Source organism: Engystomops pustulosus, chromosome 1 (assembly GCF_040894005.1).
Source record: "Engystomops pustulosus chromosome 1, aEngPut4.maternal, whole genome shotgun sequence".
In the NCBI taxonomy this organism is placed as follows: Eukaryota; Metazoa; Chordata; class Amphibia; order Anura; family Leptodactylidae; genus Engystomops; species Engystomops pustulosus.
This window is the reverse complement of record NC_092411.1, coordinates 166,833,392-166,852,665: the sequence shown is the minus strand read 5'-3', so window position 1 is coordinate 166,852,665 and position 19,274 is coordinate 166,833,392. Positions and strand designations below refer to the sequence as shown.

Genomic DNA, 19,274 nt, shown 5'->3' with positions numbered 1-19,274 from the left:
CCTGGCGCAGAGACATGCAAGTTTATAGACAATTTAACTGTAATATGTATGTTCAAATTGTACGGACTGATAACGCAGTCCTCTGACCAAGCTAAAAAAAAAAAAAAAGCCGTAGGAAAGGGCCAGCACCCTCGGTGAGCGCAGGAATATCCCCTGCGGGCACCTTAGACGCCTACCTGCAGAAGCATCCACCGCCATCTTGGACAAAATGGGGTAGGTATGTGAGGACTTATTTTGTGCGTAACAAATTTAAATTCTCTGTGGCGTTATTCCATGCCGTATACTGGGAAGCTGGAGAAAAATTCCATACATGGAAAAATTGGGGGAAAAAAACTGAACATGACGTTCTTGTGGGCTCAGTTTTTACGATGGTCACTGTTATTTATTTATTTTAACTTTTTTTTTTTTCTTTTTTTTTTTAGACCCTGTAGGGTACATTCACCCTAGATGGTCTTATCGTTCCTACCATTTACTGCAATATTACTGTATTGCAGTATATGGCATTTTTGCACTGTGTTAATTACAATGAGCCAACTGAATCTTCAGAAACCAGACGGCATAGGGTCTAAAGAAGACCTGAGCCTGTTATGGCAACCTATTGCCGCCCACCCCCGATGACGTCCGGGGGAGTGACGATCGGAACCAAGATGGAGGCGCCCGCGCCGCATTTTTTTAGGTACCGCCAGTAGCTTTGCCAGCTGCATCGGTCAGTTCTCACACTCATAACTTTTGGATTCCCCTTATGCATGGTCAAAAAGTGTTGCAAAATAGTTATCCTCTTTTCGGTGGTGTAATCTATGTGGTGTACAATCTTCCTTTTGAAGTAAATTACTGTTTGACATGTATTGTAGGCTGCATCTTCAAGTTTCCAGATACACTACCCTTTCTGTCTTGCAGTTGTTTAACCAAAGATTAACATTATTCATGAACCACGTGGGGTTCACCTTAGGGCAGTGATGGCAAACCTTTTTGAGGGCAAGTGCCCAAACTACAAATAAAAACCTACTAATTTATTGCAAAGGGTCAATATGGCAATTAATGCAATAACTTATTACTCCCTGCTTTGTCACAGCTCTTGTATTGGCGTCCTAAGGACAAGAATACAGTAGAAAAGTAGAAAGTATGAGGAGAAATTCTGATTATTATTGTAGCCATCCTCCAGGGCCCCCTGAAGAGGTAGAATTGCAAAACCTAGCGCATGATCACAAATTAAAATGAAACCCTGTCCACACCTCCAAGGATGGCAGCCAAGGATGTGTTGCTTTAAAAGCACTGAGCTGTGTGGCTTGGGACTGCAAGCAAAGGCTGTTAGTCTTGTCTTGGAAACTATATGCTGGGGTAATGGCCTGGGCGCCAACAGAGATGGCTCTGAGTGCCACCTCTGGCACCCGTGCCATAGGTTCGCCGCCACTGCCTTAGGGTGATGCCACCTGTTAGCGTTCCGTTTTGTAACGGAATCAAAGTGAACTGGGACGGCCAGCGCCAATGTATCTCCAGTACATTCCCATTACTTTCTCTATTGTGTCCATATCCAAAGGATGTTTGGACACGGAGTTTTTGAGATATTCTGAAGACACATCTATTGAATAATGGTTACTGATTGGTGTATGTACCTGCTGCTAATCCATTAGTGAACGCTTTGAGCCTCCCATTTAGATTCCAACTGAATTTAAGTAGAACACTGATCCGTCTGAATGTACTCAAGCTTCGGTCTCCCAGGCTCTACACACAGCCACCAATGGGTCAATGACCTTAGGTGGGACTGCTCTGTGGTGAGGCACACTCATTGTCCAGGGCAGCTCATCCATGTCATCGGAAATGGGCAAGGCAACAGGTGCAAAATCTCAGGTCACTCAGGTCACTTACAATGATGGACGTTTTGTCGCTTGTTTTGAGGGCTAATTTTTACAACTCTGAGTTAGCCTCCTATTTGTTAGGAGCCAGCAATGGAAACAAATCAGGTGTGGACATTGTGACAGAGTCTACATAGTGGTGGAGGTTTTGATAATTGGGTCACTACCGCTGTGATGTTCCGTACCATAAGATCTTGTGTTGTCTGATCAACTACTTCCTACCACTAGATTTGGGGCAACCACCCCAATACTGTTAAAGCGGTGATCAAACATCTCTGGTAGCTGTCCCCATACAGACTTGTGAAATTAACCCCTTAGCGCTCTGAACCGGAGATGAGCCGGCATCGGTGGTCGCGGGTTGTCCGTGGTAATCTACCGCTGACATCCCCGGGTTGGAGTGGACACAAACCCCACATATATAGTATAACCGCGTCCGTAACAACCCATGGAATAAAATGAAAATTAAATAATTATTGAACCCTTATGATGAACACTATAAAAAAAACCTTTGAAAACCTGCCAAAAATTATGATATTTACCTATTTAATCCCACAAAAAATGCAATAATAAGTGATCAACAAACCTCACTGTGCGCCCATAAAACAAGTAACGGCCACATGTGGGGTAGTCTCTGTACTGGGGAAAAATTGTTTACCAAATTTTAAGATGGGTTTTTCTCTTATCTTTTGGAAATGTGTACAGTTTAGGGCTAAATGAATGTATAACTGACAATGTCAACATTTGATTTGTAAGCCGTGCAACATCAAAATAAGTTACCCAGATATTTCACGAATGCTGATAATGTAAAGTAGACGTATGGGAAATGTTCTTCAGCATCTTATTTAGGTGGTAAATCTAACTGCCTGAAAACGTGGTGATTTCGAATTTCAAAAATCATTTTTTTTTCTTTTTGTAAATAACTGCAAAACTTGGAAGCCAAAATTTGCCACTAAAATTAAGTACAAAATTTGGGGTGAAAAAAACAATCTCCGAATCGCTTTGATAAGTTACCATGTTCAAAAGTTATAACCATATAAAGTGACGCATGTCAGAATCCCAAAAATGGGACTGAGCCTTAAGCTTTTAAATGCCTGTGTCCTTAAGGGGTTAAAGAAACATTCAGGTTACATTTTAATCTGAGCAACTGAATCCCCTATTGACTGCATTGGTGTTTTTTTTTTTTTTTTTTGGGCCCATAAATCCTTTTTAGTTATAATTATTAAAGGTTACATTTTAATATTCCACGATCCCTCACTTGTTTTCACCAAGAAACGATTTTGTGTATGATATTTGGGAATGCCTTTAAAACAAGTTTTGTTTTTTTTATTAGCTTGTAAAGGATGGATCTCAAGCAAGTGTGTCTACCATAATTCCTGGCCAGAAGAAGAGGATTTCTCATGTCACTAGTACAAGTTATGTGAATGAGCGCTGTAAGGTACTGTATAAAAAGTTATTTCCTTCCCTTCTCTCCTAAACTGATCAGTTCAAATCTGTCTTCAGTAAAGACAAGCTGTAGCATATAGAAGGGTGCAGTCACACGTTGCAGTTAAAACTGTATCACAATGAGCTTTGAGGTAATTTTAGGTAAATTTATCAGGTGAAAGACATGAACTGATTGGATGAATTTGATTTTGAAGGGGAAACCTGTTCCACCAATGTCATTTACTTTACTTTACTTAAAACCAAGCTGATTGTGGTGCAGTTTTAACTGCAATATGTGACTGCACCCTAAGGGTGATGCCACACATGGCATTTTGAATCCGTTTTTGGTCTGTCTTTAAGCAGTCTGTCCAAAAATGCACGCGTTTTTGAAAAACGCACATGTTTTTTGAAAACTCATCCGTTTTTGACCAGTTTTAATAAAGATACCGTATTTTTCGGATTAGAAGGCGCACCTGATTATAAGGATGAATGACCAGCAGGTGGCAGAGCTGTGCACAGTTCAAGGCAGCTGTGTTGTCTCCAAATACGGTTCATATATAAGGCACACTGGACTATAAGGTGCACCTTTTGATTTCAGAGAAAATCTAATTTTTTGTGCGCCTTTATAGTCCAATAATACGGTAATTGGGGAAAACCTGTCAAAAAAGGATGCGTTTTCAAAAAACACAGGCATTTTTTAACGGACTGCTAAAAAGACGGACCAAAACGGGTTCAAAACGCCATTGTGGCATCACCCTAAGGAGGGAAGAAGGTGTCAAGAATTCAAGCTTAAGTGATACACATATATTTGAAGAATAAAAAGGTGTCAAGCCCTACTGAGCAGTACTGATAAACAGTTCCATAAATATAATTCCCATAGGGAGGAGATAAGTCCGGCAAAATAAAATATTACCTTTTTTATAAATTTAAAATATGCATTGACCAAAAAAGCTTAAATTTTATCTTGACACTTTTTTTTTTTTTTTTTCCGACTTAACCCCTCCGTTTGAACACACAAATTTTGACGTGAATATAAAGTCCAGACTTTCAACTTTCATTAGAGGTAATCCAAATTAAGGTTAAATGAAGAAAAATATGTTAGCACTTTAAAAATTTTAATAATCCCTTCAAAAACTATATTTTTAAGGAATTAAAAGTAATTGGACAGTCGATGCAAAGGCTTTTTCATTCATTGCGTCAATTGCATTTGGAAGATTTTGCTGTGAAGAAAAAATGCATTCAAAGGAGCTCTCAATGCAGGTTATACAAGCCATCTTTAATCTGTGAAAACAGAAAAATCCATCCCAGAAAATGCTACAATATTGGAAGTGTCAAAATCTACTGTTGCTGATGTTACATCCTGAGAAAAAAAGAAAGCTCTGGTGAGCTCATCAATGCAAGTAAACATCCTGAGTAAATACGGAGGTTTCACCGCATGGTGTAAGGCACTTTTAAAACCTCAATAACCTTTGCAGGTTTAGATTTGATTGGACTTTGCTAAAAATAAACATCTAAAAAACATTGCACAGTTGATGAAGAACATTTTTTGGATAGATAAAAAAACTGGGATCAACCTCTACCAGAATGAACCAAAGCATACCACGTGATCTGTAAAACATGGCGTAGTTAGTGTGATGACTTGGGCATGCATCATGGCAAAAATTTAAACCCAAAAATTAAAAAGGAGCATTGTTGGAAAATGGTAAAAATGTTTTCCTCACATTTTTATGCAATAATTTTGTTCAACCTACTGAATTAAAGCTGAAAGTCTGATCTTCAACCATATTCAAATTGTTTTGTTCAAATGTACAGAACCAAAATAAGAAAAATATTCTCTGTACAAATATTTATAGAAATAACAGTAAATATAGTCTTTGTGTGGGTTGCCCTCTAATTCATTTTCTTTTCCTCTCTGCCTGCATGCCTTATAGACTTCTATAGGCCACATTCAGGATGCAGTCACACGTTGCAGTTAAAGGGATTGTCACCATAGCAAATGGCTGTAATTGGGTCCAATGCATTGTGACAAGTACTTTCACCATTTACACTTATTACAAAATCTGCAGCCTTACTGAGAACTCCTTTTGTTCTGGTTGTTGGCGCCCCCTGGTGGTAGCTGTGTCCCGTCCTGAGTTACAGCTAATCTGGCCGAGTCTGCACACAAGCAATTCAGCCAGTGGCTCTTCACTACAGATCACTCCATGGGCTCACAGCTCCTCTCCACGCTGAGAGATCAGCTGACACACTGCAGCCAATAGGAAGTGAGAGAGGAGGAGGGGCCGAGAGCTCAGACTTTTAAAGAAGTGAAGGATGGGATTTCCACTGCTTACCAGCTCCACAGGTGCCTACAGCAGCAGATACAAGGTAACTGCAGCCAGACATGACGAACTGCTCCCCTAACATGGATCATAGCAATGTAGCAGCCCTTCCTCCCTCCACCATTAGTCGGGTCACACAGGAGGCTGCAGAGATAACACAAGTAACAGGCTGAGCTCTGACCTCTCCTGATGCAGTCCTCCTGTACTCTACACCATTCACTGTCCCTCCATGCTACCCTGCTGTCCTGAAAATGGACCCCTGTCCCTGACTAGCAGGGAAGTAGCTAAAGATCAGTAACATGTGAGAAGCTGTCACCTATTTATCTTTCCAAGTCCTATTATCCATCACCTGTCATCTCTCTCATATAGCTCTCTCATATAGCTCTCTCATATAGCTCTCTCGTGATTTTAGTTGCAATTGCTTACAAAATACACAGAAAGAGATGCAATTAACTGCCCCAAAATAACATACAAAAATACAAAAGTTTTAGTAAAAGTCATAAAAACTAAAAAGTTCCATGTTAATGCACCTAATTTTGTACTGTCAATGCATACAAGTAGAGCAAAACAATGTATTCTCACAGCATCATGGTCGGTCAGGCGGACGGTAAAGTGTAAATTTATTGGAGGTCTAGAAAAATGCGGGGATGGCAAACTCCATTCCTCAGGGGTAAGTCACTTTGGATTGACGTTATACGTGGGGTTTGCCTCCCCTGCACCCACCTAGACTTCCGCCTTGCATGTCAGCCTGACTGACCATGATGCTGTGCGAAGACATAGGTGCACATTTACTAAAAACCGTGCAGTCTGTACTATGTGCAGTGACCTGTGAAGTGTGCAGGGGCCGCCAGATTCAGGATTTCTGGTGCACTTTTAACATGGGGCGTGTGACATTTCAATTGGACTTTGCATGTTAAATCTGGCGCACGGTCAGACTGAGCACTGAAATGCCCCCTAATTTGTGTCACATGAAGATTAGTGCAGCCGCACCACAAGAGGATCACTTGCGACACAAATGTGTCTCAGACACTTCTTGATTACATGTGTAAGCAGTTTGCACTAAAAAGAATGTGCATAGTCCAACAGAAAACTGGCGCATGGCCCCTAATAAATGTGCCCCACTGTATTTGGTGTCTGCTACCAGGCAGCGACTTACCTAAATCCATAGTTTAATCATCAATTGCTGGAGACTGATGTTGTTATACAAGTGCAAGACATTAAGTGTCTTGATGCAAGTGCAGCCAATCACTGCAGCCCTCAGCAGTGACCTCAACCCTCATGGCCTGTCGAGTGCTGAAAAATCGTAACGCTCTTCGTGTCCCCGTGGCTGCGTAGCACACACCATGACGTCAGCCACTTGGCGACATCAGTGTGTACGCCATCGGCAAGTGGCTGACGTCATGGTGTATGCGATAGTACCACGCGGAAGCTGAAGACAGAAGAGGATCTGTGGGGGCTGAGTTTTTGTCAGGTGAGTACAGAGTTTCTTTTAGGCTGGGCAGCGGGCTGCTGGAGGTGGAAGCACTCGCTAAATACAGGGTAGGGGCAGGCACTGGCTATATACGAGGGGGCAGATGGACCTGCTCAAATGACTGTGAGAGGCCTAAATAATAGCTAGAATTGTTAATGACCCCATTATGGAAACTACACACTTCAACGTATGAAAAACCACTTTTAAGAAGTTTGTTAACCCTTTAGGTATTTTATAGGGGTTAAAACAAAATTGAGGTGTGGTCTACAAATTGTAATATTTTTTGACAATACATTCATTTTGGGTGGAAAATTAAACATCTGTAATGGATTAAATGAAAAAAGGTTCCACAAAGTGTGATACCCAATTCCTCCCGAGAACATTGATACCCTATATGTGGTGTTAACCTGCTGTATGGGCGCACGGATGGGCATAAAAGGGAAGGAGGTGCCATCAGATTTGCTATGTCACATTGTACAGGCTCATTGTTTTGCCACAGGAGATGCACTTTTCTGGTACATTATTTTTTGGGTCATCTACACCTAATTGGTGAGATTTTATTAACTCTTTGTTGGTGGAGGAAATTAAAATCATACATTTTTAGGAACTTTTTTGTGTTGAAGCCGTTTACCATACCTTAAAAATAGTATATTATTTTTATTCTATGGCTTTCCACCAATACGATAAAACCTTATTTATATAGTTGTTAAAAAATGTTTTTCCAATTTCACTGAATATAAATTTTTTTTATTTTTTTGGCAAAAATGTAAATTTTAGCATCACCAACTTTCATATGCATAACTTTTTGATTTTTCAGCTTACAAATCTGGTTAATGGCTTATTTTTTGCGAGAAGGATTCTTTTTTAGTGTCTTATTTTGGAGTGCATAACTACTTTTTTGGGGGGGGGTTTCACCCGGCGTTTACCGTGCAGGTCCAGTAACGATTCTGTTTTATTATACAGATTGTTACGGAAGTAACACCAAATATGTGTTTGTTTTTTATACTTTATTAAGTGTTTTTATGGGAAAGTGACATTTTAGGGGATTATTTTTGACTGCTGAGGACCTCTGGCAGCCCCGGGGAACTCGGCAGGCTTCGCGGCTGCCCAGAAGTTGATCGGATCCCATCCATATGGGGGAGACCCTTACACGCCGCAGTCATGCTTGACCGCGGGTGTTACAGCGCGTGTGTCAGCTATGATAGACAGCTGACAGCCGCGGCTTCTGGAACCGGGTCTGTTCGTGAGCCGGTCCCAGAAGCTGGACGTTATACTACGTCCCTGTGCGCTAAGTATCTAGCCGCATGGATGTAGGATAACGTCCTGGTGCACCTAGGGGTTAAAAAATTTTAAATAAAGTTTAAAACGCTTAATAAAGTTTTTATAATATAAACACAAACATTCCCTATACACATCTAATAATGTAAGAAAACACAAAATTGCCAATAAAAATGTACATTTTTCATAAAATCCCTTCACAAAAATATTACAAAAAGTGATAAAAAAAAGTTATGTGCGCCAAAATTATACCACCGAAACCGACAACTCAACACTTAAAAAATAAGCCTTTTACAAGCTCTGTCAACTAAAATATATTAAAGTTATGTCTCTGAAAATCGCGATACGAAAACAAATGAGATTTTCTTTATATTCGTTTTTTCCAGTTAAAATATTTAAACTATATGAGGTATCACTGTAATCGTAGTGATCTACAGACTAAAGAGAATATAGTATTTTTGGTGTACAGTTCAGGAATCCCAAATAATACAAAAAGAAATGAAACCAAATTGACAAAATTCTCATCAATATGCTAATGACATACTAAAATGAAGTAATTGCAAAGCGCATCAAATATAGCAGTAAATAAGCCCTTATGTCCAAATTGCCAAAAAGAAATTGATTTGTATAGCCAATAAAAAAATAGCAATGCATAATCTGCTCTGAATGGCGCGCCTTCCCTTTGATGCCCTGGCGTGTGCTCATACAGCAGTTTAAAGCCACATATGGGGATTGTTATATTTGGAAGAGATTGGGTATCAAACTGTCAGGATTCGAACCTGTGCTCTGGTGCCTGGTTCTCTGTCTCCTTGTATGCTGAGCCACTCAGCTAGTTGAATAGTTGTCTACTGGACTATGGTGCTGAACCTACTTGCAAAGCCCACCACCTGTTTCTCCTGAATAGTACCGCCCTGAGTTTACCTTGATTGGTCTTCTTCTAGTTCCTTGCAACATTACCTTTGCTGACTGCAAGTTATCTATACTGCACCTTCAGCTCCTGATATATACGGATTATTACTCTGGTCTTTACACTCCTGTTCAAGACTGCTACGCAGCCCCCTGCGGGCTATCTGTGTACTGCCTTCAGCCTCCTCTGCCTTACCTGACTATTGGACTCCTGCTCCCGTCCCACTAGTATCGTGACAGGATACTAACACCTACAATGGAGTACATTGGGAAAGAAGCTTGAGAGGTCTGCTTCAAAAAAAGTAGAAGCTGCCTTGGGTGCGATGTATGTGGAAGTCCAAGATATGAAACAACAATGGGAGTCTTTTGATCAGCTGATCCCGGCTAAAATTACCATGCAAAGCCAAGCTCTGCAGGAATTGCAGGAATCTGTGAATACGGACACAACACGTATTGCTCTGCTGGATACGCAAGGCTTGTTTCCCGCCTCTGTTCCATCTCCGAGATTGCCTCCATTTAGATTCAGTGGTGACCAGGACAAATTCAGAGGATTCATCAACCAGTGAAATCTCTACTTTGACGCACAAACAAGTCAGTATCTGGTTTGCAGCCAGATCTTGTTGCAGTGAGCTCTGCAGAGTTTTGTGGCACATTACCTTAAAAAAAGGTTCAGAAAAGCGAGTGTGTGAGCTTGGTGGCGAGTGTGCATTGATCCGAAGTGTGTGCAGAGTCCTAAGTGTGACTTAGGTTTAAGGGACTTAAGATTGAGGGACTTTAGCAGGTAACTGCTGTATTTTGTGTTACTTTGACGGTAAATTCTTCTTTCCTTCTTTCTGTGCATATTTCTATTGTAATCCCCATTAGAACAATGGACTCCATAAGTGGCATTGCTACACAGTGTACATCCTGTGCCATGTATGCTTTCTTTGAACGGCCGTTCGAGGGGGAATACTGCTGTGTGGGATGTGTGAAAATTGCTCATCTGGAAGCCCAGATTCTGGATCTAAATGAGCAAGTTTCAAGGCTGCTGGCAATTGACAATATGAAGCGAAGTTTGCTGCTCCTGGAGCACAAACTCTCTGGGGAAGATGGGTGTGGGGAGGGAAGTATGGAGGTGCAGAGTGAGGGGGCAGCTAGTTGGGTAACATGTAGAAAGCGGGGTAGAGGGAAGAGTTGTAGGGAGTCTAGTCCTGATCTGGTGCACCCCAATAAGTTTGCCAGGCTGGCGGATGAGGGGGATATCAGCTCTGGGGTAGCAATGCTGCAGCAAGACGTTGCCTCTAGCAACCAGGGGACTGTCTGCTCCGGTAAGAAGGGTAATGGGAGCAAAGGCAAAGTCAGACAGGTGCTGGTAGTGGGAGATTCGATTATTAGGGGAACACACAGGGCAATCTGTCACAAAGACCGTGCATACCGAACTGTGTGTTGTTTGCCGGGTGCTCGGGTTCGGCATGTTGCGGATCGGGTTGACAGATTACTGGGAGGGGCTGGTGAGGAACCAGCGGTCATGGTCCACATTGGCACTAATGACAAAGTAAGAGGTAGGTGGAAGGTCCTTTAAAAATGATTTCAGGGATTTAGGCCATAAGCTCGGGGCAAGGACCTCAAAGGTAGTTTTCTCCGAAATACTGCCTGTACCACGTGCCACACTAGAAAGGCAGCGGGAGATCAGGGAGGTAAATAAGTGGCTCTAAAGTTGGTGTAGGAAGGAGGGTTTTAGGTTCATGGAGAACTGGACTGACTTCTCTGTTGGCTACAGGCTCTACAGTAGGGATGGGCTGCACCTCAATGGGGAGGGTGCAGCTGTTTTGGGGGAAAATGGCTAGAAGGTTGGAGGAGTGTTTAAACTAGAGACCTGGGGGGAGGGCAACTACACTTCTGCAGGGCAAATAGATAGCGTAGATAGAGAGCTGGGAAGAGTCATAGTCCATGGGGGAGGAAGGGGGGCTGGAATGAGATTGGGGAATAAGGACAAAAGGAATACAGACAGGGAAAACCATATAAAGTGTATGTACACAAATGCCAGAAGCCTCACAAACAAAATGGAGGAACTGGAACTCTTGATGTTGGAGCGGAAATATGATATAGTGGGTATCAGCGAGACATGGCTGAACAGTAGCTATGACTGGGCTGTTGCTATAGATGGTTATAGTCATTTTAGAAAGGATCTTATAAATAAAAAAGGGGGAGGGGTTTGTTTATATGTGAATTCTTGCCTCAAGCCTGTCTTGCGAGATGACATCAGTAACGCAAATGCAAATGTGGAGTCCCTATGGGTGGAGATAAGGGGGGGAGGGGAAGAATAATATTACTAGGGGTTTGTTATAAGGCTCCAAATATAATGGAGGCAACAGAGGAAATGCTGATAAGTGAAATGGATGCGGCTTCAAAGCATGGTGAAGTACTTATCATGGGGGACTTCAATTACCCAGATATTGACTGGCTGGCAGAAACATGCAGGTCCTTCAAAGGTAGCAGGTTCTTGTCAACAACAAAAGACAATTACCTGTCGCTAATAGTCCTGGAGCCAACAAGAGGGGGGGCACTGCTGGGCCTTCTCCTAACCAAAAGACCTGATAGGGTATCAAAACTACAGGTTGGGGGGAACCTGGGGAATAGTGATCATAATATCATTGATTTTGTACTACGGTTTACTAAGAACATTAGGGAAGGGGCAACCAACTGGGATAATGTTCTCAAAGCCAACCCCCCCCCCCCAAAAAAAGGGAATTTTTCTCATATATTCTTAAAAAGTCCTGTGAGAAACGCATACCTTTATGGGAAAAAGCATAAGAGGAACAAGAAACAGCCAATGTGGCTAACTAGTCTTGTAAGGAAAGCAATAAGCGAGAAAGATAAGGCGTTTAAGGTGCTAAAACGTGATGGTAGCGATGAGGCATTACAGGATTATAGAGAGAAAAATAAATCCTGTAAAAAGCAGATAAAGGCTGCAAAAATAGAGACTGAGAGAAAAATTGCCAGAGAGAGCAAAAATAATCCCAAATTATTTTTCAAGTATATAACTGATAAGAAACTAAATACAGAGTGTGGGTCCCCTTAGAAATAACATGGGGGTCATGGTGGAAGGAGATGAGGAAAGGGCCAATCTACTGAATGTCACCTTCTCAATTGTCTTTACCCAGGAAAATCCCCTGGTGGAAGACACAATGAGGAATAATGTAAATTCTTTTTGGAATGTCAACAGTTTAACCCAGGAAGAGGTACGGCGCCGCCTCGCAACCACGAAGATAGATAAATCACCGGGGCCAGATGGCATACACCCCCGGGTTCTGCATGAACTATGTACGGTGATAGACAGACCGTTATTTTTAATATTTGAAGATTCACTAAGGACTGGTTATGTTCCACAGGACTGGCGCATAGCAAATGTGGTACCAATATACAAAAAAGGATCAAATAGCGATCCTGGAAACTACAGACCCGTGAGTCTAACTGCTGTGGTGGGGAAAATATTTGAGGGGTTTGTTAGAGATGCTATCCTGGAGTATCTCACTGTGCACAACCTTATAAGCCAGCGTCAGCATGGGTTTATGAGAGATCGGTCCTGTCAGACTAATCTGATTGGTTTCTACGAGGAGGTAAGTTCAAGACCGGATCTGGGGGACGCTGTGGATGTTGTATATCTGGACTTTTCAAAGGCATCTGACACCGTGCCACATAAAAGGTTGGTATATAAAATGAGACTGCTGGGAATAGGAGAAAATCTGTGTATTTGGGTAAGTAATTGGCTTATAGAAAACAGAGGGTGGTCATTAATGGCACATTCTCAGATTGGGTTGAGGTTACTAGTGGAGTGCCACAGGGGTCAGTATTGGGGCCACTTCTTTTTAATATTTCTATTAATGACCTTGTAGTGGGTTTACACGGTCAAGTTTCAATATTTGCAGATGATACTAAGCTGTGTAAAGTAATAAATACTGAGGTCGATAGTTTAGCATTACAGAGGGATTTGTGGAAGCTTTAGGAGTGGGCAGAGAAATGGTTGATGAGATTTAATGTAGATAAATGTAAAGTTATGCACTTGGGCCATGGAAACAAAAAGTATAATTATGTTCGAAAAGGTCAATTACTTGGTAAAACTGGAGCTGAATAGGACTTGGGGGTATTGGTGGATGGTAAACTTAATTTGAGTGACCAGAGCCAGGCAGCTGCTGCCAAAGCAAATAAAATTATGGGATGTATCAAGAGAGGAATAGATTATCTCTTGATAATAGATAAAGACATAGTTTTGCCCTTATACAAATAGCTGGGCAGACCACACATGGAATATTGTGTACAGTTTTGGGCACCAGTGTATAAAAAGGATATAGTAGAGCTGGAACGGGTGCAGAGGAGAGCAACCAGGATTATTAGAGGAATGGGGGGATTAGAATACAGATTACAAATGATAGATTACAAAATTTGGGATTATTCAGTTTAGAAAAAAGACGACTGAGGGGAGACCTCATTACAATGTACAAATACCTGAACGGACAGTACAAGGATCTCTCCAAAGATCTTTTTATACCTAGGCCTGTGACCAGGGGGCATCCTCTACGCCTAGAGGAGAGGCGATTTTACCATCAACATAGACAAAGGTTCTTTACTGTAAGAGCAGTGAGACTATGGAACTCTCTGCCGCAGGAGGTTGTTATGGCGGACTCTATGTACATGTTCAAGAGAGGCCTGGATGCCTTTCTGGAGAGCAAAAATATCACGAGTTATGGGGATAAAACATTTATTTAATTCTTAAAGGTTGGACTTGATGGCTTGCGTCTTTTTCCAGCCTTATATACTATGATACGATGATCCAACTGAAAGATCAAGAGTGCTGTGCGTTATTATGTTACTAACAAACAAAGCTATTGCCTGGGCAAATCCGCTTATCGAAACTGATGACATCTGCCTAAATAGTTACAAAGACTTTTTGGACTCCATGAAATGGATGTTCGAAGACATCAACAGAGCGGTTACAGCTGAGACTACCATATTAGCGTTACGGCAAGGCAGACGTTCTGTTGCTGGATTATGCCATGGAATTCAGAAGATGGATTGTGGACACTAGCTGGAATGACTCTGCAAGATTAGCCCTTTTCAACAGTGGACTTTCTAGCATTATTAAAGATGAATTAGCACGATCGAAAGCACCCTCAGTTTTCTCTGAATTTATTGACCACTGCATTCAGATTGATACTTGTCTGACTGAACGTCGACAAGAGAAATGGGGCTTTGCAAACCGAATATAAGACAATCAGACTCACTATCACCTTCAAAAATGGGGCACCCTACAGTGACATACAGGAAAGGTCGTTCCTTCAAAGACCGTCTGGTCCGGAGTCACTATAGTGAAGAACGTGAATCTACCTGGCTAGGAAGATCAATTGTTACAGGGAGTTTCGGATGTAGTGGCTGTCCCCATATCCTGAGATGTAAACGGTTCACATCATCAGTTACAGGAGAAATTCCTAAGATCAAACAGTTCATTAACTGTAGGACGGAGGGAGTAGTTTATAGAGCAGTGTGCACATGTAAAATTGAATATGTTGGGAAGACTAAATGTGAGTTAAGGCGAAGAATAGGTGCACACCTAGGGGACATAATCCACAAGAGGGACACGCCACTGGCCCGCCATGTTAATCTAGTCCACAATGGGGACGACAATTCAGTTTCATGGCATCGAGGCAGTCCCGAGACCCCCGAGGGGGGGGGGGGGACTGGGACAGAACCATCTTACAAAAGGAGGCAAGATGGATTCTCCTCTTAGACACGGTGGCTCCTAAAGGTTTGAATGAAACGCTTAACTTTGCGAGCTTTTTGTAGTCCCTCTACCTGAGAACACGCTTCCCCCTCCTATTTCCAACTAATAAAAGCTGTCTACCCTACCAGCCATTGGTCTACTTTACCCACGTTTTCTATGGCACCCAGGATACAGTATCGATTGGGACGTCTAAATTAGATGCCCGAATCCTTGTAAAAGTGTTAATATACGGGTAACTGAGTCTGAACTTCGTCATCATACAAACCTCGTTTCGTTTACCCCTCTTTACAGTCGGGCTGTTGATAAGGTCCCTACTCAAAATTGCTTTCTTTGTTTACTAGTTGAGTGTGCCAAATTCTGTTTTTAAGATCAATAATCATAGTTCGGTACACGAAGTACGGACCAATTCTGAAACCAGAACTTAAATTGCCCTTTACTTAAACCTCTGAGGTTGGTCAGTAATGAGGGGGTTAATGTGGCCCTCTATAATGAGTGATCAATATGGCCCCTTTACATTTAGACAATCTTAATCATTGTGCGTACGATAACCTCTTAGTTGAGTTTCCCGCACGGTAGGAGGCAGACACTCCCCCTTGCCAGTGAAATCAGTACTCACCCGCCCTGTTCGAGGGGCGGGCTAAGGTGCGGTGATGTCAATCCCGAGGCGGGGTTACTACTCAGTATTCCCTAGTCCCGGACTCCTCCCACTACCATGACGTACCGCTCCAGGGTCATGTGCCAGAGGTGTGGTGTGGGCAGGCCTCTCTGTCCACATGGCCGATGTCCATTCTAGACTTAAGCTGATTTCTTCAACCATAATTGTTACATTATTCCCCTGAGGATTGTATCATTACCGATACACGAAACGCGTAGGGAAGTGATATTCATGTATCCTATAGCTTGAGGGCATAATGGCTATACTTAGGGGCAGACTGGGGACCGCCCCTGTAATGGCTTGGAGCTATTCCATGAGGTTAGGGCTAAGATATAGTAGGGTAAACTAGGCAACCGTCACAGCGGACTTCCCTACTCCCTACCCCTGGATGTAGACAGGTGAGATCAAACCTATCTGTTTATTGTATCTTTCCCCCATACCTGCCATAGTATATGCTTAAAGGACATCCATGCTCTCAAACATTGTGCATTTGTTTGTGTATTTGTCCAGGACGATTTGTCCTGGTTTGTGTTGATTAGGGAATAGGTTTGACATACAATACAATTGCATCTTTGTGTTTGTATTCACGAATACTGAGATAAATTTTTATTCTCTTGATTTATTAAATGCCAAGTTTTATTTATTTCCTTAGGGCATTTGCTTCTGTATGTTGAGTACCTTTTATGCCTGGTCGATGACTAGTTCCCTATGACTGGCAAATCAATTAGTGAGGACTGGTTACTGCAACTTAACTCCACGTGGAACTCAACATCAGCTATGGTGGATTCTGGGGCAAGCGGAAATTTTCATGGAATCCGTTCATCTAAAAGACATTCACCTATTTTGATGGAGACAGTAGACAGGTCTCCCCTGAGTTCGGGACCTGTAGATCAGGAAACTGTACCTCTGGAGATACTTATAGAACCTCAGCATCATGAAACTCTTTCATTTTTATTACCGTATTTTTCGGCCTATAAGGCGCACCAAAAATCCTTTAATTTTCTCAGAAATCAAGGGTGCGCCTTATAGGCCAGTGCGCCTTATATATGAACTTATACAGAAATGTACTACAGACAAGATGTACTGTACATTTACCAGTGTTTAATAGCTCCATCCCCAGAAATTTCCTGCACCTTCCCACACAGTATACAGGGTCCCTAGCACCTGAAGTGCCCTGGCACCACAACTAACATTGTGCCCATCCTGCCCTCCCCTAGCACGGAGAGACCGGAGCTGCCATAGTGCCGACCAGACAGCCCTGTAACAGGGGAAAGAGAAGGAGCCACAGGGAACCCCACAGAAATAACACCCTGGCTGAGGAGGGAAGGAGAAGGGGCAGAGGGAGACCGCTTAACCCCTGCTGCATCACCCTGCATTAACCCCCAGCAGCCCATACCTCTGAGATCGGAGCTCTCTGACACGCTGAAGACAAGTTTCCCGGGAAGTGTAGCTGGCTTGAACTGTGCACAGGTCTGCCACCTGCTGGTCATTTTTAGATACTGCATTTGATCCTGCGCCTTATACTCCAGTGCGCCTTATATATGAACCTAGATGTCTTAGCAGGCATTTATTAGAGGTGCGCCTTATAGGCCGAAAAATACGGTAACTGCCTTGCCTACCTTGGTTACAGGCACAGAATCCTTCCATCGATTGGGGAACCAAGGTTCTGAGGTTCCCCACAAAAGACAGAGGTCAAAGATCAACCTGAAATACCAGTTTCTACTCAAGACCAAGAACAGCCTAAGTTACCAGCAGTATATGAGGATTTGAAGGATGTTTGTGATAAACAAGAAGCGGACAAACTCCACCTCACCGATCTTGCGATTGCCCGATAGACTTGCTTCCTGGAGCATCCATACCATTTGGGACTATATACCCATTATCAGGACCGGAATTGAAGGCCCTTAAGGACTTCATTGACGAGAACTTGTAAAAAGGGTTTATTCGGCTTTCTTCCTCTCCTGCAGGGGCTCCTATTTTCTTTGTTAAGAAGTCGGACGGTTCATTACGGCCAGTGGTAGACTACAGAGAACTTAATAAATATATGGACACTTTGAAAGCCTAGTAATGCCATTTGGGCAATGCAACGCTCCTGCTACCTTCCAACACTTAGCAAATGATATATTCAGAGACTTACTAGATCAATTCATGATAGTTTATCTAGATGATATATTAATCTTCTCTGGATCCCTAGAAGAACATCAAGAGCATGTTAGACGTGTTTTAAAACGACTGCAAGAAAACCAACTTTACATCAAACTAGAAAAATGTGAGTTCCATCGGAAAGAGATACAATTCCTAATCGCTTCACAGGGATTGCGTATGGATTCCAGAAAGATTCAAGTGGTCATTGATTGGCCAACCCCCAAGACCGTAAAGGAAGTACAAAGATTCATAGGCTTCTCCAATTTTTACTGACTCTTTATTAAAGATTTTTCAGCAATTGTAGCTCCTATCGCTGAGCTGACAAAGAAAAAGAGCCACTTTTCCTGGACATCACAAGCGAATGAAGCTTTTTCTCGTTTAAAGATTAAATTTACCACAGCTCCGGTACTACGTCATCCCGCTCCTGAACTTGCATTTGTAGTGGAAGTTGATGCGTCAGATTGTGCAGTTGGGGCTATCCTGTCTCAGAGATCAGGCGAGAAGAAGCTGTTACATCCATGTGCATTCTTCTCCCAAAGGATGTCTAGAGCGGAGAAGAATTCTGATGTAGGGAACAAAGAATTACTCGCTATTGTTTCAGCATTTAAAGAGTGGAGACACCATCTTTAAGGAGCTTCACAACAGATGCTTACTTGTTTTAACTGACCACCACAACTTAGAGTTCATTAGATCAGCTAAATGCCTCTCTCCTCGTCAAACCCGATGGAGTCTATTCCTGAATCACTTTAATTTCACAATTTCTTTTCGACCAGGATCTCGTAATGGAAAAGCAGACGCTCTGTCACGGATGTTTTCTAGTGATTCTAACCCTTCAGTTCCGCCTACTCCCATTGTGCCTGAGAAAAGGGTGGTAGGTATTATTAATGAAGGTGACTTATTCAAGGACTTAAAAGCGGCCTATGACACTGACCTATTTCTAGCACATCCGTCAGGCTTCCTTAGGAATTAAGTATGGACTGATGGTAAGCATCTATATGTACCAGAGGCCATGCGTCTTGAGGATTCTACAGTTTGTACATGATTCCAGATTAGCAGGACATAAGGGAGTACAGAAGACACAAGAACTGTTATCCCGTTACTTCTGGTTGCCTGGCTGTTTAGAAGAGGTGAAAAAATTTGTACTTTCTTGTGATACTTGTGCCCGCTACAAACCTTCACGTACCTCATGTTCGTTGAGGGGTCTAGTTTCTATAATGTAATTTATAATGTAATTTATGGTGTTTTGCTATTATTTAGGTCTCTCAAAGTGACTTGCAACCTGAGCAGGTGCCGCAAAAGCACGATTTTGTGTTTAAGAAAATGTGAAATATTGCACCTAAAGTTCAAAGCCCCATAACGTCATACAAAAATGACAGGATGCATTAAAAAATAAGTCCACATAAAGATGTTATGAAAACAATTTCAAAATCACTTGGATATGTTAACCCCTTGCCGCTGAAGCCACTTT

At 42.3% G+C, this 19,274-nt stretch overlaps 1 protein-coding gene across 5 annotated transcripts in view; it reads left to right on the top strand.

Annotated features, from left to right (window-relative positions):
* REXO1 (RNA exonuclease 1 homolog) overlaps window positions 1–19,274 on the top strand; it is a 559,659-nt gene that overhangs the window by 92,404 nt on the left and 447,981 nt on the right. For all 5 annotated transcript variants that reach the window (XM_072113796.1, XM_072113777.1, XM_072113787.1 and 2 more), the window contains exon 3: window positions 3,184–3,288. In XM_072113796.1, the coding sequence (XP_071969897.1) occupies window positions 3,184–3,288 (105 nt within the window). The remainder of the gene's footprint in view (window positions 1–3,183; window positions 3,289–19,274) is intronic.